This window comes from Halichoerus grypus, chromosome 10 (genome assembly GCF_964656455.1).
Source record: "Halichoerus grypus chromosome 10, mHalGry1.hap1.1, whole genome shotgun sequence".
Lineage (NCBI taxonomy): Eukaryota > Metazoa > Chordata > Mammalia > Carnivora > Phocidae > Halichoerus > Halichoerus grypus.
The window spans coordinates 124363065-124384367 of record NC_135721.1 but is presented as its reverse complement, the minus strand read 5'-3'; the positions used below and the strand labels follow the sequence as shown (position 1 = coordinate 124384367).

At 41.4% G+C, this 21303-nt stretch overlaps 2 protein-coding genes across 2 annotated transcripts in view; one reads left to right on the top strand and one right to left on the bottom strand.

Moving 5' to 3' along the window:
• The window catches only part of WFDC11 (WAP four-disulfide core domain 11), a 68493-nt gene that overhangs the window by 25147 nt on the left and 22043 nt on the right, over positions 1–21303 (top strand). The window lies entirely within an intron of this gene.
• WFDC13 (WAP four-disulfide core domain 13) lies at positions 12327–16554 on the bottom strand. Its single transcript, XM_078057420.1, has 3 exons — positions 16467–16554; positions 13681–13831; positions 12327–12444 (listed from the first exon to the last, which is right to left on the bottom strand). The coding sequence occupies exons 1-3, from the start codon at positions 16552–16554 to the stop codon at positions 12327–12329; spliced, it is 357 nt and encodes a 118-aa protein (XP_077913546.1).

Genomic DNA, 21303 nt, shown 5'->3' with positions numbered 1-21303 from the left:
GGGAGTGGCAGGCAGAGGGAGAGGGAGAAGCAGGCTCCCCGAGGAGTAGGGAGCCAGATGCAGGGCTCAATTTCAGGACCCTGGAATCATGACCTGAGCCAAAGGTGGATGCTTAAATGACTGAGTCACCCAGGCCCCCCTAAATTTGTTTTTAAAAATATTATGTATTATGAATCCTGGTAAGCTCCCCTAAATATTTCAAAACAAGGTTGAATGTCAATAAATAAAACCATAAACTGATTTGAACCTGGGTCTTCATATTAAATTAAAATTTTTTTTCAGGACACCATGCAGCTTTGAAGGTGTAAAGAATGGGATGGGGCCCCGAGGACACAGGTCCCCCTTGGTTCATTAGCTACTTGGCACATCCTGTCCTGCCCAAGGGCTGAGAGGTAGTGAAGTGGGAAAGATAGGAACTAAATGCAAGAGGAGCCACCAAAAGATTAAGTCCCAACCTAAAAGAATAGTCTCAGCTCAGATAAAAGTTCTCCCATCTTGTCCTAATAGCACCAAGTAGGAAGTTCATCTGAGCCCTTCTGGGTGCTTTACTCACTGCTCCAGATTATTAGACTTGATGATACGAGCAGGACTGAGACCCCAGGAGGGGTTACATTCCTGCCCTAGGCTTTACCCTAAAAAAGAGTTAAATATTGTGAGGCTAGACTCTAGGTTAGGATTTCCCAATGCCCTAGGAGGTATTCGTTCCCGTAGTTAGAACCCATAATTTTGTTCTCAATTCAGGAAGGAGCTCCCCCAAAATGACAAAAGATTGATGGAATGTAGGAGCTATCTCTGACTTTACTGAGTGGACAGTTTTCTGGAATGTGGTCCAGGGGAGTAACTTGGTACTTTGTGTTTGATCAAAGCTTAATAAACTGACTCCAGTTGATAGTGAGAATAGACATGCCGATAATATAGACAAATCCACCTGAGTCAGGAAGTGTGTACCTGGAAGGGGGACTACCGTGAAGCTAATGATATCAGAACTTCATGGAATCGCAACTGTTTCCCTGGCCAATGCTCCTGATATATCATCTTTCTTTCAGCATAAATGTTCCCAGGCAAGTCTTGAATGCTTGGATATGAGAGAAGAGGTGGCATTCTAAGACATGGGTCCATGAGTACATGCAATAGATGGAGGAGTTCTGCTTACTTGAGTATGGACACTATGTGACAAGGGGTCTGAGAGCAAGAGAAGTGTACTGCATGCTTCTGCATCAGATGCTGTGCCCAGTCCATTAAGCTCATTAGGACAAAACAAGACCCAAGATACTGTACTTTGATTCTACCAGTGCTGCTTTCTTTCCTGTGGCCTTGAATCCATCCTCCCTTTCTCTGGCTATCAGTTATTCTAACTTTAAAATGCAAGGATTAGACCAAATAATTGCACAGAATCCTTCTGGTTCTGAGGTTGTGGGAAGAAAGAATGTGGATTGTGTCTGTGTCCAACCATGAGTTTGAGGGTGAAAAAGGAAAAAGTCTGGGGTGGTGGGTAATAAAAACATAGAATTAAAAGACAGTGGGGAAACTGGGTAGAGAGAAGTATTTCAGCTGCTTGGCACTGCCATGCTGGAGATATGGACCCAGACATGGTAGAACCTGGCCATGAAAAGCTTGATGCCTGTTTGTTGGTTCCATGGACAGAAATGAGGACACAAATTTGATATTAGGTGGAACCATGAAATCCCTTGCAGTCAAGGAGTCTGGGGCCAGACTCTGGGGTTTGGGTTATTGTGGCCCTGATTTCCTTCCCAGACCCTGGTACACATATGTCCTCTTCTTTGACAAATCCCAGAGCCCAGGAGTCTTGGAGTTGGCTGACCCAAAGTTAGCATTTAATAAGTCTCAGTTGTTGGGATCTTATTTGTGTTGCTGTGTATTTTTCTTCTTGAGTCTTTTAGAGGAGGGACCTTTTGGGCTCCAATTACTCCCCCATCAAAATAACACCCTCACTCTTTCCTTCCTTAGTCCAGTGTGCTGAACTCAAGAAAATTGGCCATTTTTTCTGAACTATTCTGATCGTACTTTGAGCTTGACATCCAAGTTGCCAGAAGTGCACAAGGGAGAATGCAGTTGTTTTAACTATAGCTTTCTGACCAAAGAGGCATGTGAGGGCACCTGTGCATTCTCCAAGTAGGAATCTCACAAGGTACAGGAGTTCAGAGGTTCTGCTGTTAGGTTATAAGAGCCATAGATGAAGAAACCGAAGGTAAGAATTTGGTGGGGGGTTCACATGAGTGATGGCCTAGAAAAGGATTTTCTTTGATTTTCAAATGAACAGTGGCATCTAGTGCTAATTGTTTGCAAAATTTAGGAAGAATCATGATTAAAATTCCAAGTGTCTCTTCATAGCTCTTCCTATTAAGGCTGCTTGAGTTGTTGTGTTGCTGTCCTTTTAACTCTTGGGACTTCTGAACAGGGGAGCTCATCCTCATATCCTCCGTTTACTGTTTACCCCACCATCTCACCCCTTGTGTCTTGTGTTATATGCCTGTGGTAAGTGAGGGATTTCCAAGCAGATACCCCTGGCCCCAGGGAGTTTTTAGCATTTGAGCCCCAGGAAAAAACTTGATATGTTGTGAACAAATATAGCTCTCAGGAGCATTCTCAGATATGCTCCAAGGATCTCACTGTATCTTGCCAGGGTCCCTGTATTGTACACACCCTGTGTATTTCTCCATGAGGACTGTGCTTCTGAATTTTTTCTGTCATATTTGTATGGAAACTGCCATGCCAAGTCACTAGAACCAGAACACACAAGGCTAACTGGGAAAGGATCTAAATTCATAGATCCACACAGATAATTTTGTCCCAATGTCACTGTGACTTCTTTCTGCTTCCTTGGTCAATGCAGATGCACGATATTGTATTTATTAGCTTAATACTACTTGCTTAAATGGTGCTTCCCACCACTGCTCCAAAAGATTCCCTGGATTTGTTTAATGGAAAGTTTCTGCCCTTAACTCCCTTCTTGGTCATCTGACAGTAGGACCAGCTTCTCTGATTGATTCCTGCTTTAAAGTTTTCTCAAGCAACTCAGCCCGTGCTGATACACTACTATACTTATTATTTGTATCTTGAATTAACGCCCACTTTTCCCAAAGCCTTCAAGTTTCTTCATACCTCTATTATGTAGCATTCTTGTGCAATAGTCAATCTCCTGTTTAAGATCCTTGACTGAAATAATTCCTTGTATATAGTCAGACATTCACTTAGTTCTGCTCAAATTGACAAAGTTTGTTCCAATAAGGAGGTGTGGATGGGACACAAAAGGACTTAGTAAAGTTCCCATCAGGAGAGTCCCGTATTCCAACAAGGGCTAAATCTCCGACCCCTATTTTTTCTTTTACCACATTCCCTTGACTCTTACTTTTGCTCTTCCTGACTGCAATTTTTTTCCTGTATTCACCATCTCCACAGAGAATACCTCATTAGTGCTTTGCTTCTTTCTCATTATTTAAATGGTGGAAATAAGAAGTACAGCCTTATTCTTATCCTTCTGCTCCCATCTTTTTAGCTCCCCTCCCTCCTGCCCATTGGTTCCAGTGTAATGTTCACACTATACTATCATAGTTTTCTAAAAATTTCAGACTCCTTCAGAAGGAACATTTCTTTCTTTTTTTTTTTTTTTGAAATGCAAAGTATGAGTACATTGGATTCATTATGCATTTATAGTAATTAAGTTAATCTCTTTCTTGTAAGCCTTATCAAATCCATCATTATATATCTACTTTCATCCAATGGCCTCCAGGTGGACAGACTGTACTTCTTCTATATTTCCTGGGTCTTTGATTTTAGAATTGATCCTGTTGCTTGCTTTGGTCAAGGAATAATACCAGCCTTGAAATATGCTTGCAGAGTTGGATTTCCACTTTGAGCTCTACATTTTACCATAAGAAGAGTGTTTCTTGAGAAACTATTGGTCCAAAAAGAAGGAGAGACAGAGGGATCAAAAGTGGGCTCTACTCTCAGCCTGGATCCAAGCTCAGCCAAACCCAGTTTAGATTAGTTAGACATCTGTTTTTCTGCTGATGTGTGTGAGAGAGAAATAAACTTTTATTGTTGCTGCCACTGAGATTTACTGGTGGGGGATTGTTACTGAACAATGCTGACTAAAGCACCCATGCAAAAAATTCTAATGTAAATATTACCTGCTCACATAATATAAAATAATAGGAGAACATAGGCAATGGGAAATAACTAAAACAAACACACACATATATAATACTAATGACATTTATATTTAAAAACATCCATGATCCAGCAAAGAAGAGAAAATTATGGTCCTCTTTTCTAATCAGGAAGTGGTGGCTGATATTCATGACTTCTTCCTCACACTATTCATCCACATTCCCTTTTCTTTCACCCAGCAATGCATCAGATGGTTAGTGTTGTTGTTTTTTAAACCTGGTAGAATGTTCCAAATCTTCATTTCTGAAGCATGTGAGCTTTTTGTGGCTCTGTCTGTATCGGTTGCTGTAATCTTCTATTATGCCAGACTTAGAAAGTTCCTGTGTTCTAGCTCTCATTCCCGCCTCATTGTTGAGTAGCAGTCCTATTTCTCCTTTGTAATGGTGACTAATTGCGATAGCCAACAGGGAAACCCCTTGATTTGTTCAGCGAGATAAGGAGCGTGAAGTAGTCGCCTGGCAGTCTTAACTCCATAACATTCGATGGAGGAATTCTGCCCTGGGATACAAAACAACAACAACAACAACAACAACAAAACCAAACCCCCAAGCCCCCAAACCCCCCAAAACCAAACTGGCAGATCACAATTGCCATTGTTGGGGACACTCTTGGAGTCTTAGAAGAAAGATTTGTGGTAAGACAGAAGGGGAACTGGGAATCTTGGGTTGATGAGTCTTTGGAAAGCTTTTAGTCTATCCTTCCTCAAAGCATTTCCATAACCCATCCCCCTTAGTCCAAGGGGTGTTTTTGTTTCCAGACTGCAGCATTCCGTGATGAGGTGAAGCACTCTGTGCTGATTTCTTCTATAACTGCCCCTGGCAACACACTCAAGATGTCCACAGCTGGTAGCCTTCTTGCTGAAGTTTTTCCTAGATGTCTCAAGCCTGGCTACTCTGTTATTTCCTTGGCTCACAAGAAGACTCAGGCTTCCTCGCCTTTTCAGACTCTGGATGGGAAGAATCTCCCATCACTTCTCACCATCTAGATAATAGTCTCTATGCCTTTCAGCCTCAAGGGACACACCTCAATGTCTTCCAAGCACTCTTTCATGCCCTGCTTGGACAGCAGCATGGTAGAGGATCTCCTGTTCCTGCAGTTCAGCTGCACTCAACATGGTGGGACTAGGTGACCACAAATTTCCAAGTTGGTATATTCACAAGGGATTTGCAGGGGGGCAACAACATCTTCCACAGTTGCTGGAGACTTAGAGGAATCAAGATCATTGTTAAATTATCTGATCCTTCATCATGTGGTTTAATCATATTATCTCTCAGGGATGGACTACTTTCCAGAGCTATGCCTTGTTCCATCTTAGAAGATGTTACAAAGGTCAGAGACATGACGTTTATCTTCTTTGGGAGCTAATTTATGTGGAACCTAGAGAAATTTTTTAAAAACATAGAGTTTAAGGTGGAAGGTACACTTTGATTCTTTTCTAAAACAAGAATTTTTGTTAAAAGAAGGATCAGGAAAACATGAACAGTGATAGTAACATTCTCCTTAGACTCTACCAGGCGCTGTGGTACATGTTTTACCTGCATCATCTCATCTGGTCTCATGACACACATGAAGGTAGGTGTTATTCAACGACATTTACAGATGAAGAGACTGAGGCCCCAAGGAGTTGGAGAAGCCCAGCTTCCCCAGGCCAGCAAGGACAAAGCTAGACTGAGTCCCAGAACAGCTAGGACCTTTAGGCTTTACTCTGTCCTACCATCTTTTATAAATGGATATTTCCAAGCTTTTTTTTTGGTGGGGGTTGTTTTTCAGCCTATTCTAAGTTTCCAAAAGCAAATATAAATTTGTCTTTAAGAAAAATAATGTATAAAAGGAAGCTGAGTCCAGCCCACAAAGGAAAGTAGTCAGCTGATATCTGAGGGGTTCTGGACTATGCAATGAAGGTTTTCCTTTTTTTTTTTTTAAGATTTTATTTATTTATATGACAGAGAGAGAGAGAGCACAAGCAGGGGGAGCGGCAGAGGGAGAGGTAGAAGCAGGCTCCCTACTGAAGAGAGAGCCCCACATGGGGCTCAATCCCAGGACCCTGGGATCATGACCTGAGCTGAGGGCAGGTGTCCCCGCAATGAAGATTTTCTTTGTGAAAAAATAAATAAATAAATAAAAAGATTTTCTTTGTGAGTTGGGATGCCCGGGTGGCTCAGTTGGTTAAGCATCTGACTTCGTCTCAGGTCATGATCCCAGGGTCCTGGGATCAAGTCTCACATCGGTCTCCCTGCTCAGCGGGGAGCCTGCTTCTCTCTCCCCCCCTGCCTGCCACTCCCCCTGCCTGTGCTCGCTTGCTCTCTGTCAAATAAATAAATAAAATCTTTAAAAAAATATTTTCTTTGTGAGAAAAAGGCATCAAGTGTTAGGATTAGTCTACTCCTTGCTGCCTTCCTTCCTATTCCGTTTGAAAAGTCAGAATTGTATCCTCACTATGTGCGAGGTATGGTGTTAGGTTCTAGGGTTCTGTGGCAAAGAAGTCTGACACAGTTCCTGTTTTTATGAGATTCATTCTCTAGATAGAGAAAACATTAAGTTAAATGATGATAGGACAATGTGATAAGAGTTTCTATAAGGGCAAGATACAGCCCTTTAAAAGGACACAGAGTGGCCCATTCCATCTGGGGTGAATTGGTGAAGGTTCCCCAGAGATTTTTATTTAATATGAGGCTTGAAGCATGAGTGGGAGCTCATCAGGAGAGTGGAAGGAAGACATTCTGGTGGACAGAAAAACTAGAGTTTGACCATAGAGGGACAGAGGGCATGGGGCCTTGGAGGAAACCAAGCTGAATGAGGCAGCTTTCTAAGTGTGAAGGGCAATGAGGGGTTATGAGGCCTGAGCTGGAAGCAGGGGGAAGAGTGTCAATGAGAAATTTCAGCGGAAACAGGAAAACGTGCAGATCAATTCAGCAGCAGTGAGATTGACTGCCCAAGGTGGCAATCCCTTGGGAAGAGGGCTTCCCAAGCATTGCGTTTGTGTTCCAGCTCCACCACTGGCCCGTTGGCTAATGCTGTGCATGTGACTTTAACTCTATGGTCTTCAATTTCCTTGTTTGTAAACTGGGTATTACGGTTGCTGTGAGGACCAGATGAGGTGAAGCATGTCATGGCTAAAATATTAGCTCACATTGAAAAAGTTGGAAGCCCTTGGCAATGCCCACCGGAGCCCAGGTCTTATGGAAGATGCTGGCAAGGTCTGCTTGGGCTGTTCTGTCTTCCATTCTGAAACCACAGGAAGCTCGACACTGCACTCTCTGGGAATAAGATGAGCACTTTTCTCAGGTCCTCAAGGGCACTGCCATCTCCTCCCTTACCCAAGCTTCCCAGCCAACACCAGGACCTCCAGAGCAGTCATGGTCAGTCGAGGGGAACTGTTCTGCAGAAGACAGGCTGCAGGATTGGGGAGAGCAAACATTCTGATGTGTGGATCTAACAGATATTACAGTTAATGCGATACATCAAAGGGCATGGTCTTAGCCGAGCCTACCAGAAGATAATAGGATGGGGATGCCTGTTTCTATAGAAGACGCACTCAGGTTTACAGCAGTGTTTTTCTGCTTGTCCAAGATGAAGTCTTGTCTCTCTGGGCAATGCTTTGAGATGAGGCTTGCTAAGGCTCATATGCCCATAGCCATGCAACCCTGAAACTATAATAAAAATACTCTGTATCTTTGCACCAGCCACCTTCTGTTACCTTTCACCTGGATAGAACACCTGGGTTCTTACTTCGAGCTCAGTATCTTCGCACTGGCTGGGCCATGGATTATGTGACAATGCTGATGCGCTGATGGGTGGCCAGGGTGTGGCCTGAGAGGTTAATCATGTACAAGGCACAGAGGAAGTTAGCAGGGCTGACTCACCAGGGTCTGAACATGGTGGTGTTCATGCACGTAAACTCCTCCACTGGCCTTCACTTGTCACCATTTATCAAACTCCTTTGTACAGGGTGAATAAAAGGACTGTCTAAGGTGAAATACCCCTTGGCAACTCTGGTGACTTCAGAAGGACAGTTAGAAGACCTTAAGTTCCTCCTTTTTCCCCAAAAAGTCTGAGACAAAACCCACCAACTTATGAATTGTAGCTTGGTTTCAGTGGTGGAGTTACAGAGGATTCTATTTTGCTCTCTTGTTTTCTTGTAACATTGGTAAAATAATAAAGATGATCCCCCTTTTTTAAAGGGGAAAAATCTGGAACCTAGAAAGAATGAATTGCTGGCAGCTTCTAACCTTTACAGAGCCTTTGCAAGGATCAAGTTCTTCCATTCCACATGGCTTCATGTAATTCTCACAAAACCTGACATATGGATGTTCTCTTCCTCTCTCACGTGAGGAAGCTGATGGTCTCAGAGCTGTGGAGTGAGCTGACTAAGGCCACATGGAGTGCGAAGGGCTCAGCTTGACTCCCCCCACCCCGACATTATTACCCCAAAGGCCGGCAGAGCCTGTTCCTTGGCAACGGCTCAGATGTGAGCGCCCTGTGTTCCCCCCCGGGGCCATGACTCTGCCTCCTTTTGTTGCTCTGTGTGCCAGAACCCTCCGTGGACCGCATCTTGCTCCAGGGAATGAGAGCATAGCCTGGTGTGTTGGGAGGGGCGGATAATGGAGGAGGGGGCAATCGGGATGACATTGCCGGGATATCAGAGAGGCTAGAGGAGGAAAACTGGAAAAGCCCACACTGGGAAGGCCAGGCTAAACCCCAATACTTACAAAATGCTCTTGGAAACATGCCTCAGTTGCCAACCATGATGTTTCTTGTTTTTTAAAAATTTTTATTTAAATTCAATTTGGTTAGCATACACTGTGTTATTACTTTCAGGGGTAGAATTTGGTGATTCATCAGTTGCATATAACACCCTGTGCTCATTCCATGAAGTGTCCTTCTTAATGCCCATCACCCTTGTTGCCCCATCCCCCCACCCACCTCCTCCCCAGAAACCCTCAGTTTGTTTCCTAGAGTTAAGAATCTTTTATATTTTGCCTCCCTCTCTGTTTTTGCCTTATTTTATTTTTCCTTCCCTTCCCCTCTGTTCATCTCTTTGGTTTCTTAAATTCCACATATGAGTGAAATCCTATGGTATTTATCTTCCTCTGACTGACTTATTTCACTTAGCATAATACCCTCTAGTTCCATCCACGTCGTTGCAAATGGCAAGATTTCATTCTTTCTGATGGCTGAGTAATATTCCTCGTGTGTGTGTGTGTGTGTGTGTGCGCGCGCGCGCGCGTGCGCGCATTCTTTATCCATTCAGCTGTCGATGGACATCTGGACTCTTTCCATAGTTTGGTTATTGTGGACATTGCTGCTAAAAACATTAGGGTGCACGTGCCCCTTTGAATCACTATGTTTGTATCCTTTGGATAAATACCTACCAGTGGGATTGCTGGGTCCTAGGGTAATTCTATTTTTAACTTTTTTTTTTTTTTAAGATTTTGTTTATTTATTTGACAGAGAGAGACACAGTGAGAGAGGGAACACAAGCAGGGGGAGTGGGAGAGGGAGAAGCAGGCCTCCCGTGGAGCAGGGAGCCCGATGCGGGGCTCAATCCCAGGACCCTGGGATCATGACCTGAGCCGAAGGAAGATGCTTAACGACTGAGCCACCCAGGCGCCACCTATTTTTAACTTTTTGAGGAACCTCCATACTGTTTTCCAGTGTGGCTGCACCAGTTTGCATTCCCATCAACAATGTAAGAGGGTTACCCTTTACCTCCTCACCAACATTTGTTGTTTCTTGAGTTGTTAATTTTAGCCATTCTGACTGGTGTGAGGTGGTATCTCACTGTGGTTTTGATTTGTAGTTCCCTGATGCTGAGTGATGTTGAGCATTTTTCATGTGTCTGTTGGCCATTTGTATGTCTTCTTTGGAAAAATGTCTGTTCATGTCTTCTATCCATTTCTTGAGTGGATTTTTTTGTTTGTTGGGTGTTGAGTTTGATAAGTTCTTTTTATTATGTTCAATTAGCCAACATATAGTACATCATTAGTTTTTGATATAGTGCTCAAAGATTCATTAGTTGCATATAACACCCAGTTCTTTAGAGATTTTGGATACTAACCCTTTATCTGATAAGACATTTGTGAATATCTTCTCCCATTCCATAAGTTGCCTTTTAGTTTTGTTGACTGTCTCCTTTGCTGTGCAAAAGCTTTTTATCCTGATGAAGTCCTAATGGTTCATTTTTGCTTTTGTTTCCCTTGCCTTTGGAGACGTGTCTAGCAAGAAGTTGCTGTGGCCGAGGTCAAAGAGGTTGCTGCCTGTGTTCTCTTCTAGGATTTTGATGGATTCCTGTCTCACATTTAGTTCTTTCATCCATTTTGAGTTTACATTTGTGTATGATGTAGGAAAGTGATCCAGTTTTATTCTTCTGCATGTGACTGTCCAGTTTTCCCAACACCATTTGTTGAGGAGACTGTCTTTTTTCCCTTGGATATTCTTTCCTGCTTTGTCAAAGATTAGTTGATCATGGAGTTGAGGGTTCATTTCTGGGTTCTCTATTCTGTTCCATTGATCTATGTGTCTGTTTTTGTGCCAGTACCATGCTGTCTTGATGATTACAGCTTTGTAATAAAGCTTGAAGTCTGGAATCGTGATGCTTCCAGCTCTGGTTTTCTTTTTCAACATTAATTTGGCTATTTGGGGTCTTTCTGGTTCCACGCAAATTTTAGAATTGTTTGTTCCAGCTCTATAAAAAATGCTAGTGGTATTTTGATAGGGACTGCATTGAATGTGTAGATTGCTTTGGGTAGCATAGACATTTTAACAATATTTGTTCTTCCAATCCATGAGCATGGAATGCTTTTCCATTTCTTTTGATCAGAGTGCAGATCCTTTACCTCTTTGGTTAGGTTTATTCCTAGGTATCTTATGGTTTTTGGTGCAATTGTAAATGGGGTCAACTCCTTTATTTCTCTTTCTTCTGCTTCATTGTTAGTGTATAGAAATGCAGCAGACTTTTATGTATTGATTCTATATCCTGTGACTTTGCTGAATTCCTGTATCAGCTCTAGCAATTTTTTGGTGGAGTCTTTTGGGTTTTCTACTATAGAGTATCATGTCATCTGCAAAGAGTGAGAGTTTGAATTCATCTGATTTGGATGCCTTTTAGTTCTTTTTGTGTCTAACTGCTGAGGCTAGAACTTCCAGTACTATGTTGAAAAACAGTGGTGAGAGTGGACATCCCTGTTGTGTTCCTGACCTTAGGGGAAAAGCTCTCAGTTTTTCCCTGTGGAGGATGATATTTGCTGTGGATCTTTTGTATATGGCTTCTATGATATTGAGGTATGTTCTCTCTATTTCTACATTGTGGAGGGTTTTTATCAAGAAAGGATGCTGTATTTTGTCAAATGGTTTTTCTGCATCTATTGAGAGGATCATATGGTTCTTGTCCTTTCTTTTATTAATGTGGCATATCACATTGATTGATTTGTAGATGTTGAAACACCTCTGCAGCCTAGAAATAAATCCCACTTGGTCATGGTGAATAATCCTTTTAATGTACTCTTGGATCCTATTAGCTAGTATCTTGGTGAGAATTTTTGCATCCATGTTCATCAGGGATATTGGTCTGGAATTCTCCTTTTTTTGTGGGGTGTTTGTCTGGTTTTGGGGATCAAGGTAATGCTGGCCTCATAGAATGAGTTTGGAAGTTTTCCTTCCATTTCTATTTTTTTCATCAGTTTCAGAAGAAAACTTATTAATTCTTCTTTAAATGTTTGTAGAATTCCCCCTGGGAAGCAAACAAACTCTTGTTTGTTGGGAGATTTTTGATTACTGGTTCAATTTCTTTGCTGGTTGTGGGTCTGTTCAGGTTTTCTACTTCTTCCTGTTTCAGCTTTGGTAGTTTATATGTTTCTAGGAATTTATCCATTTCTTCCAGATTGCCTAATTTGTTGGCATATAATTGCTTATAATACTCTCTTATAATTATTTGTATTTCTTTGGTGTTGGTTGTGATCTCTTCTCTTTCATTCATGATTTTATTTATTTGGGTTCTTTCTCTTTTCTTTTTGATAAGTTTGGCTAGGGGGTTATCAATCTTGTTAATTCTTTCAAAGAAGCAGCTCCTAGTTTTGTTGATCTGTTCTACTGTTTTTTGATTCCTGTATCATTGTTTTCTATCATTGTTTTCTGCACTAATCTTTATTATTTCTCTTCTCTTCCTGGATTGAGGCTTTATTTGATGTTCTTTTTCCAGCTCCTTTAGGTGTACGTTTAAGTTGTGCCGTATTTCTTATGTTCTTGTGTCTGGTTCTGTAGAAGAAAAATATTCTCAAATATTCTCTGGTGAAGTTTTGTCTTAGAAATATAATACTTAATTTTCCATTACTTCCCTCATTAAAACTAGACCATGAAGCTAAGTTTTCTTGTCATAGGGAAAGCAGAACTTCAACAAACCAGGTGACAACAAAGAATCATACTTATGCTTCTGCACTGCACTGTAGAGCCATGAAAGGTGTGAAGTTTCATTGTAAAGTCCAGCCTCTTAAGAGAGAAATGGTTGCCTAACTGCAAAATTTACTGAGTAATCACTAAGTGGCATGTAATGTCTTTAGAGTTTGCATGGGTTATCTATTTTCATGTCACTATTATTGTTCCAGTATTAAAGATAAGGAAGCTGATGCTCAGAGAGAGATTGATTAATTTATCTGAGGTCACTCAACTAAGAAGTGGTAGGGCTAGGATTTGAGTCTAGGTATGTGGCTCTGGGCCCCTACTTCATCACTCTGTACCTTGTCTCATATGTTGGGTATTGTGCTCAGGGCAGGGAATAGAGCAGAGAACAAGACCATTTAGAAGGTCACTGGTTGAATCTCTTGCCTTGTGGGTCTTTGTACCGACTTTGCAAGGCCAAAATAAAGAGTCCTCATCTTATGCATGAGAAAGAAAGGCAAACATGGGTAATTGTCTTGCTCAAGGTTGTAGAAAGACATAGCTGAAAGATAGAATTAAAAACCAGGTGTCTCATAGCTCTCTAATGCCCTTTCTCTGCTCTGGGGGCACTTCCATTCAGCAGATATGGGGCCAGGGCTAATGCCTCGGCAGTTAACCAAAGCTTTGCTCAGGCTGCAGGATCTCCAGAGCCCAGGAACACTGGGGGCTAAAGGATGATATTTGGTGAAAGAGGGAAAGCAAAAACAAAGAAAACAGATTGGCTTTGGGATTTTGATGAGACATACAGTCCCAGATGTAATGTCCCAGGCTTCAGGATAAAGGTGGATTCTGGGACAGGGCAGGGTCTGTGGATGGAGGGGTTTGTGGGTGTGTTCAGAGAGGCATATTTAGAGATTCACAGATGTGGTGATGAGAAGGATTATGTAGTTTGGGAATGGAGGAAGGCTCTTTTATTCAGGGCATTAAAGAAAATTATTCTTGGCAAAGAGAAGGAGAATGTTAGAAAAATAGACCCACTGTAGGGGCTGGTAAGAGACTCTTCTGTTGAGCTCCCCAAGGCAGCTGGGTCAGAATTGGGCACGAGAAGCCCCTTACCTGTCATGATTTATATTGTTGTTTAATGTACAGACTATCCCACAGAAGGAAGAACAGCACTGAAGTCCGTTTTGGCAATCTTCCTGCAATGTACAGAATTGAGTACAGTTTCCAGGATCCGATCTGCAGGGTGGGGGTTCCAAGATATTCCCTGGAACACAGAACAGGAAAGAGAAGGGCCTAAACAACAGGCTGGAGTAGCATTCAGAACTCCCAAAGCCCAGGTAACTGCCAGAAAACCAGCCACACTGATCTTCCTCCTGTGGTCATAGGGAGGTGGAATCAGATTTTGTCCTTAGCTGCTGCCTTTCTCTGAGTTCTTGGCAGGGAAAACTGAGGCTTGGGTATCGGGATTGGAGACAGAGGTCAGCAGCACCCTGCACCCATTGGGGATTCACCATCCTTGCAGATCAAATACCTCATAGACTGTAGTTGGGTCCAGTTCAAGGGAATGAACAGTGTGTAGTGAGCAAGAGAGGGGTGTGTAGGTGCATTTGCACGGACTCATTGTGTAGTCCCAAGCAAGTTGTACAACTTCTTACTAACAACATAGTTTATCCTAGGATTGACCTAACATGTACTATTTGTGTGTAGGAAGAATGAGGGGGAAGGAAGATTTTGGGAAAGGATGAAGACCACACAGTACTGAAGATACTGGCATCAGAATGTTAGAACCCAAATCACAAATTATTTCATGGGATTGAGGGTGGGTATGTTGGAATGGGGTGCAAAGATTGGTTTCTCTTTCTTCCTGGGTCTCTCTCTCTCTTTTAAAGATTTTATTTATTTATTTATCAGAGAGAGAGAGAGGGAGAGCGCACAAGCAGGGGAAGCAGCAGGCAGAGGGAAAAGCAGGCTCTCCGCCGATCAAGGAGCCTGATGCGGGGTTCCATCCCAGGACCCTGGGATCATGACCTGAGCTGAAGGCAGACGCTTAACTGACTGAGCCACCCAGGCATCCCCCCAGGTCTCTTCTGATAAGGAAGCCAGAGCACCAAGATGCCCCCACTTTCTATTATTAGAGAAGAATAAGCATCTTCATGCTAACATCTTATTTCCCCCATCCCTCAGTACTCAGGTCCAAGTCAAGACCACCTCCACCAGGAGATCCTGCTGCAGGGCTCCAACTCAAAACCTTCTCTCTGTTCCTGAACTCCAAGGCATTAAGGATAGGTACAATTAGCCCCTTTATCAAAGCCCAGCCAGGCCCTAATTTTTGTACCTTGTGACTTGTCCTTTCTTTGGGGCAAATGCCGTAGGTGGAGCATTCTATAAGCCCTGTTGACTTATTGCTTTGCAAGTATTTGCAATTAGAAGGGGGTCCATAGGACATCATACTGACCTGGAGGGAACAAGTGATGAATGAAGCTGGGGCTGTAATTGTAACAGCAAGTAACACCAGAGAAAAAAGCCAAAGCCCAAGCTGTTGACAATTTAGCAGAGACCAGTATGCAGCACTCACCCTGATCTCCCAGTCATCCCGTGGGTCACTAGATCGGTGCAAGAAATTCAAACTGATCCCCACTTTGGGGAGGAGCTTGGGGATCAATGGAATAGTGTGAGGAAGGAGTCTGTGAGCCAAGGATCTCAGAGAGATGGATCTTCTCAAGTTTTGTGTCCTTTTCTAGGTATGTGATCCCAGTCTTACTCACAAAGACTTACCAGTCTTTCAGGAGCCCTTTTTGTGTTTCTCTTCAAATTTTAGCCCTTAGTTCTCCAAATTAAGTCTGCCCTCATTCTCTTGCATCTAGCTTGGCCTCCCTCAGTCTTACAAATCTGTGTGCCTTCTCTGAGACCCCTAAAACAGGAACTTGCCTCCCTAGACACCTGAAATAGTACACGCTTTCCTCTTCTGAGCCCTCAGTATTCTGAGGATGCTCTCCCCATAGAAGAATGCAGGTGGATAATAGTTCATTTCCCATTTGGCATTGGTTAAGGTCAACGTAACCATGGTCAGCGCTCTTGTTAGGTTGAGCTGGGCTGTGGTGGCTGCTGAGATGGGCTCTGTACTTTGTCACTGATGCTGGTCACTGGTAATTGTGCAGGTACCTCTGAATGTTTAAATTGTAAGGAATAAATTGTAAGACTTTCTTTCCTTCTCTCCCAAACATTCTCCAAGGCAGAGATTATGTAGGTTCCAGCTTGAGTTCTACCAACTTAATTTTCCTCTCTGTTTTTTAAAAAGATTTATTTATTTATTTGGGGGGTGGTAAGAAGCAGAAGGAGAGAGAATCTCAAGCAAACTCCTTGCTGACCACAGAGCCCTATGCGGGGCTCAATCTCACGGGAAGATCACAGCCTGAGCCGAAACCAAGAGTCAGACGCTTAACCAACTGAGCCACCCAGGCACCCCTCCTCTCTGTTTTATTGCTTGAAAAGTTGGCGCAAGCATCCGTGAAGAAACTAGGGCAGCAAGAATACACTGGATGATGAGGCTGATAACATTTACAGCAGTTAATTCTTATGGAGCGTTTATCATGGTCCATTAAGAGTGCTCTGTGTGTACATGCATTATCTCAGTTTCTCCTCCCAACTGTCCCAGTGTCATTATATCCATTGCGAACATAAAATCTGAGGTCCAGACACTTTGTCCAGAACCACGCAGGAAGCACACAGCAGGGATTCACACCTGGATTTTACTGACAATAAAACTTGGACCCTTGAACATGATACTGTATTTTTTCACAATGTTTATCCTCAGCCCTCAGATCCTCTCATCTCTATAGAAGCTGCTCCCCGCCCCCCGCCCCCCCCCGCCGGCCCCGGAGCCCAGACCCAGCACTTACTCATCAAATGTTCCTTGGGGCTCCCAGGCACCTGCTGTGGTGTTAAGTGAATCAACAGAAGAAGCTGCAGAAGCAGCACAGGCTTCATGCTGTTGGCAGGATGATGGGTGAGTCCTGGCTGAGGACTGCTGGGTTTGACCAGGCACAGCTAAGAGGAGGAGAAAGGGAAAGAGGGCCAAGTAAAGGCATGCTGTGACCAGCCTTGCACTGTGTATTCCAATGACAGATATCCAAGTACCTCCCAGCCACGCCCACCCCAGGGCCAGGTAGCGTTTTCAAATCTACACCCCTTTCATCCCCTAATCTTGTCCTTGTTATGTCTTTCCTCTCTCTAGGTCTTGTTAAGATCCTTTCACAAAGGGCACGTACTGCATAGAGCACTGGGTGTTATACACAAGCAATGAATCATGGATCACCACATCAAAAACTAATGATGTATTGTATGGTGACTAATATAGCATAAAAAAAAAAAGCCCTAAAAAATAATAATTTTCCCATGTAGAGTTCTGGCATGTCTTTGTTATATTTATTCCTAGAGGCTTGGCCTTTTAAAGTAAAATTGTAAGGAGTGGGTAACTTTTTAGTTATTTCTTTCTGTTTGTTGCTATTGCAGAGAAATAACTTTTATGTATTGATCTGTTACTAGCTACCTTGCTAAATTTTCCCACCGTTCATTTTAATTTCTTGGAGTGTTCCTTGTAGTGTTCTGGGTAGTCAATCATCATCTGCAAATTATGACAATTGTATATTTTCTCTTCAAACTTTATGCCATTTTAAATGCCTCCTTGTGTAGGCCAGGACCTCCATACATTACTGTAGAGAAGTAAGGATGTGCATATTCTTGTCTGATACCTGATTTAAAATGAAAGCTTCTCAAATGTCCCCTTTTAGGATAGGGTCTGTTTTAGGTTTCTCATAAACATCTTTTATCAAGTTTAGAACGTTCTCTTTAATTCCTGACAACAAGAAAATTTTCCTTAATTTATGTGAAATTATATTTACTGCTTTTTTCTGTTGATGTGTTGAATTACATTTCAGATTTCTTTTTTTTGTTTTGTTTTATTTATTTGTGAGGGAGAGGGAGAGAGGGGGAGAGAGAATGCACAAGTGGGAGGGGCAGAGGGGGAGAGAGAGAGAGAGAAAATCCCAAGCAGACTCTGTGCTGAGCTCAGAGCCCGATGCGGGGCTTGACCCCATGACCCTGAGATCACCACCCAAACCAAAACCAAGACTCCGTCGCTCAACTGACTGCACTACCCAGACACTCCCATTTCAGATTTTCTAACATTAAACCATTCTTGCATTTCTCCCATAATCGAATGTGATTATTGGATATTATCATTTTCATATCATTTGGTTCAGTTTGCTATTTTTAAGGAATTTTACATCTATGTTCGTAAGAGAGCTGGGCCTGTAACCTTCCTTTCTCACACTGTCCTTGACTGGTTTTATAGTAAGTTTGCACTGACCTCATAGAAAGTGCTGAATAGCAGCCCCTATTTATCAAATCTGTGGAAAGTTTTGTGTAAGTTACTTGAACCCTTAATTTCTTTTTTTTCCTTCTTGCACAAATATGCTCACTTGCACCTTGTTGTTTTCACTTAACAATATATCCTGAAAATTACCCTAAGGCAGTTCATAATAATTTCCCCCCTTTTTAGAACTGCAGTCTACACCACTACGTGCACACAAACTTAGTCATTCAGCCAATCTCCTTTAGAGGGGCATTTATGTATTTTCCAAGATTTTGCTTTTACAAATATGCTTCAGTGAACAGCCATGTGCATATTTTCTGTATTGTTGGAGGTATAACATCCAGGTAAATTTCTGCAGGTGTAATTGTTGCTTAAAAGTGTAGATTGATACATAGTTTTCTTGGATATCACTAAATTCTACTCCATAAAATTTATACTATTTTGTACTGCCACCAACCATGTGAGCATGGGTGTTTCCCACAACGGAATGTATGGTTGTGTTTTTTAATTTTTGCCAAACTAAGTGAGAAATGTTATCTCTGCAGTTGCTGATGTTCATTCACGTTGTAGTATATTCCGGTACTTCATTGCTTTTTATATCTCAATAATAATCCATTGCATGTATATACCACAATTTGCTTATGCATTCATCTGTTGATGGACATTTGGGTTGTTTCCACCCTTTGGTGATTGCAAAGAGTGCAGTGTGAAAGTTTGTGTACAAGTATTTTTTTAGTACCTATTTTCAATCCTTTTGGGTATATATCTAGCAGTGGAATTGATGGCTCATATGTTTAACTTTTGAGGAAATTTCAACTGCTCCCATGGTTGTTGGGCTATTCAACATTTTTTTTTATCACTAGTGCATTAAGAGTTCCAATTTCTCCACTTCCTTGCCAACTCTTACTATTTTCATTTTTTTGGATTATAGCCCTCCATGTGATTGTGAAGTAGTATCTAATTGTGGTTTTGATTTGCATTTCCCTAATGATGTTGAGAATCTTTTCATATGCTTGCTGTATCTTCATTGGAGAAGTGTCTATTCAAGTCCTTTGAAATTTTATAACTGGGCTGTTTATGTTTCTTGAATTGTAAGAGTTCTTTTTATATCTTGGCTATGAGACCTTTATCAAACATATAATTTTCAAGTATTTTTCCCACTTTATGTGTTGTTTTTTTTCACTTTTTGATAGAGTCTTTTGATGCACAAGTGTTCTTAGCTTTGATGAAGTCCAATTTATCTATTTTGTTGATGTTATTGCCATGCTTTTGATGCCATTTCTAATGATCCATTGCCTAATCCAAGGTCGTGATGATTTACTTCTACACTTTCATCTTGGAATTTTATAGCTCTTATATTTAAATCATTGACCAACCTTGAATTAATTTTTGTATATGATGTGAGATAGGGATCCAATTTTATTATTTTCCATGTGAATATCAAGAGTCCCCATACCATTTGTTGATGTGACTATTCTTAGTTTTGATACCCTGTTAAAAATCATTGGCCATAGATGTGTGGGTTTATTTCTGGACTCTGAATTATATTTATCAATCTATATGTCTGTCCTTATGCCAGTACCACACTATTTTGATTATTATAGCTTTATAGTAAGTTTTGAAATTGAGAAATGTGAGTCCTCCAATTTGTAGTACTTTATTAATATTGTTTTGTGTGCATGGCATACCCCTCGAAATTCCATATGAATTTGAGGATTGGCTTCTTCATGTCTGAAAGGAAAAAAAGCCATTGAAATTTTATTTGGGATTACATTGTGTTGTCATTTTAATGTCCTAGATCTTCCAATCCACAAATATGGAATGTCTTTTAATTTATTTAGGTCTTCCTTAATGTCTTCCAGCAATGTTTTGTATTTTTTGGTGCACAAGTTTTTCACCTTCATGGTTAAACTTATTCCTAGGTATTTTATCCTTTTATATCTTATTGGAAGTTGAATTGTTTTCTTAATTTTGTTTCTGGATTGCTAATTGCTGGTGTATAGAAACACAGTTGATATTTGTGTCTTATTTTTGTACTTTGCAACTTTGCTGAATTTATTAGTTCTACTAATTTTTTGTGTGTGGATTCTTCCCCAATTTCTCTATGTAGGATCATGTCATTTGCAAATAGACAGAGTTTTATTTCTTCCTTTCCAACTTAGATGGCTTTTTTTCTTGCTTAATTGCTTTGGCTAAAACTTCCAGTACAATATTGACTAACAGTAATGAAAGCTGAATTTTCATCTTATTCCTGATCTGGGGAGGAAAGCTTTCACTCTTTCACCATTGAATATGATGATAGTTGTGTATTTTTCATAGATACCTTTAATCATGGTATCTATGAGGAAGTTCCTTCTATTCCTAGTTTTGTGAATGTGGTGCGTTTTGTAAAATGCCTTTTCTGTTTCAGTTGAGATGATCATGTGATTTTTACCCCTTCATTCTTTTTTTTTTTTTTATTTGACAGGGAGAGAGACAGCGAAAGAGGGAACACAAGCAGGGGGAGTGGGAGAGGGAGAAGCAGGCTCCCCACTGAGCAGGGAGCCTGATGCAGGGCTCGATCCCAGGACCCTGGGATCATGCCCTTTCGTTCTATTAGTGAGTTTTATTACATATCACTGCAACTATAAGTACAAGTATTGCAGATTTTTTTTTATTATTATGTTATGTTAATCACCATACATTACATCATTAGTTTTTGATGTAGTGTTCCATGATTCATTATTTGCGTATAAAACCCAGTGCTCCATGCAGAACGCGCCCTCTTTAATACCCCTCACCAGGCTAACCCATCCTCCCACCCCCCTCCCCTCTAGAACCCTCAGTTTGTTTTTCAGAGTCCATCGTATTGCAGATTTTAAAAATAAACTATACCTGTGTACTGAAGGAGACTGTATTAGGAGTTTAGAACATCAGAATAGGGTTCAACTCTTCACTACCATCTTCTTCCCAGGTTCAATGACTATTGGGAGTCAAGTATCCCCAGGTTTCCCCTTTTTCTCTTCTTAGGGGAAAGTCAACTTTGCTTCTGAGAGCCTACAATATTTCTCCACAATATTTATGTTCAATGACCACCTCTTCCTGGAGAACCTGCCCTGAGCTCTTGGCTGATGAATTTCCTCTTCTGTCTGAACTCTAAGATACTTACAGTGTGCCCCTATTCTTCCCATGTCCTCCTCTAGTCTCTCTCTAGATAGCATATTATATTATATTAATTAATTATAATTAATATATATTAATAAATCTGGAAAATACATGTTAGTATATATATTTTCCAGCTTTATTAAGATATACTTGATATATTTCAGATTTTTTTCAAGCTGGGAAAGTACATGTGTGTAATATATCTAATTATATATAAA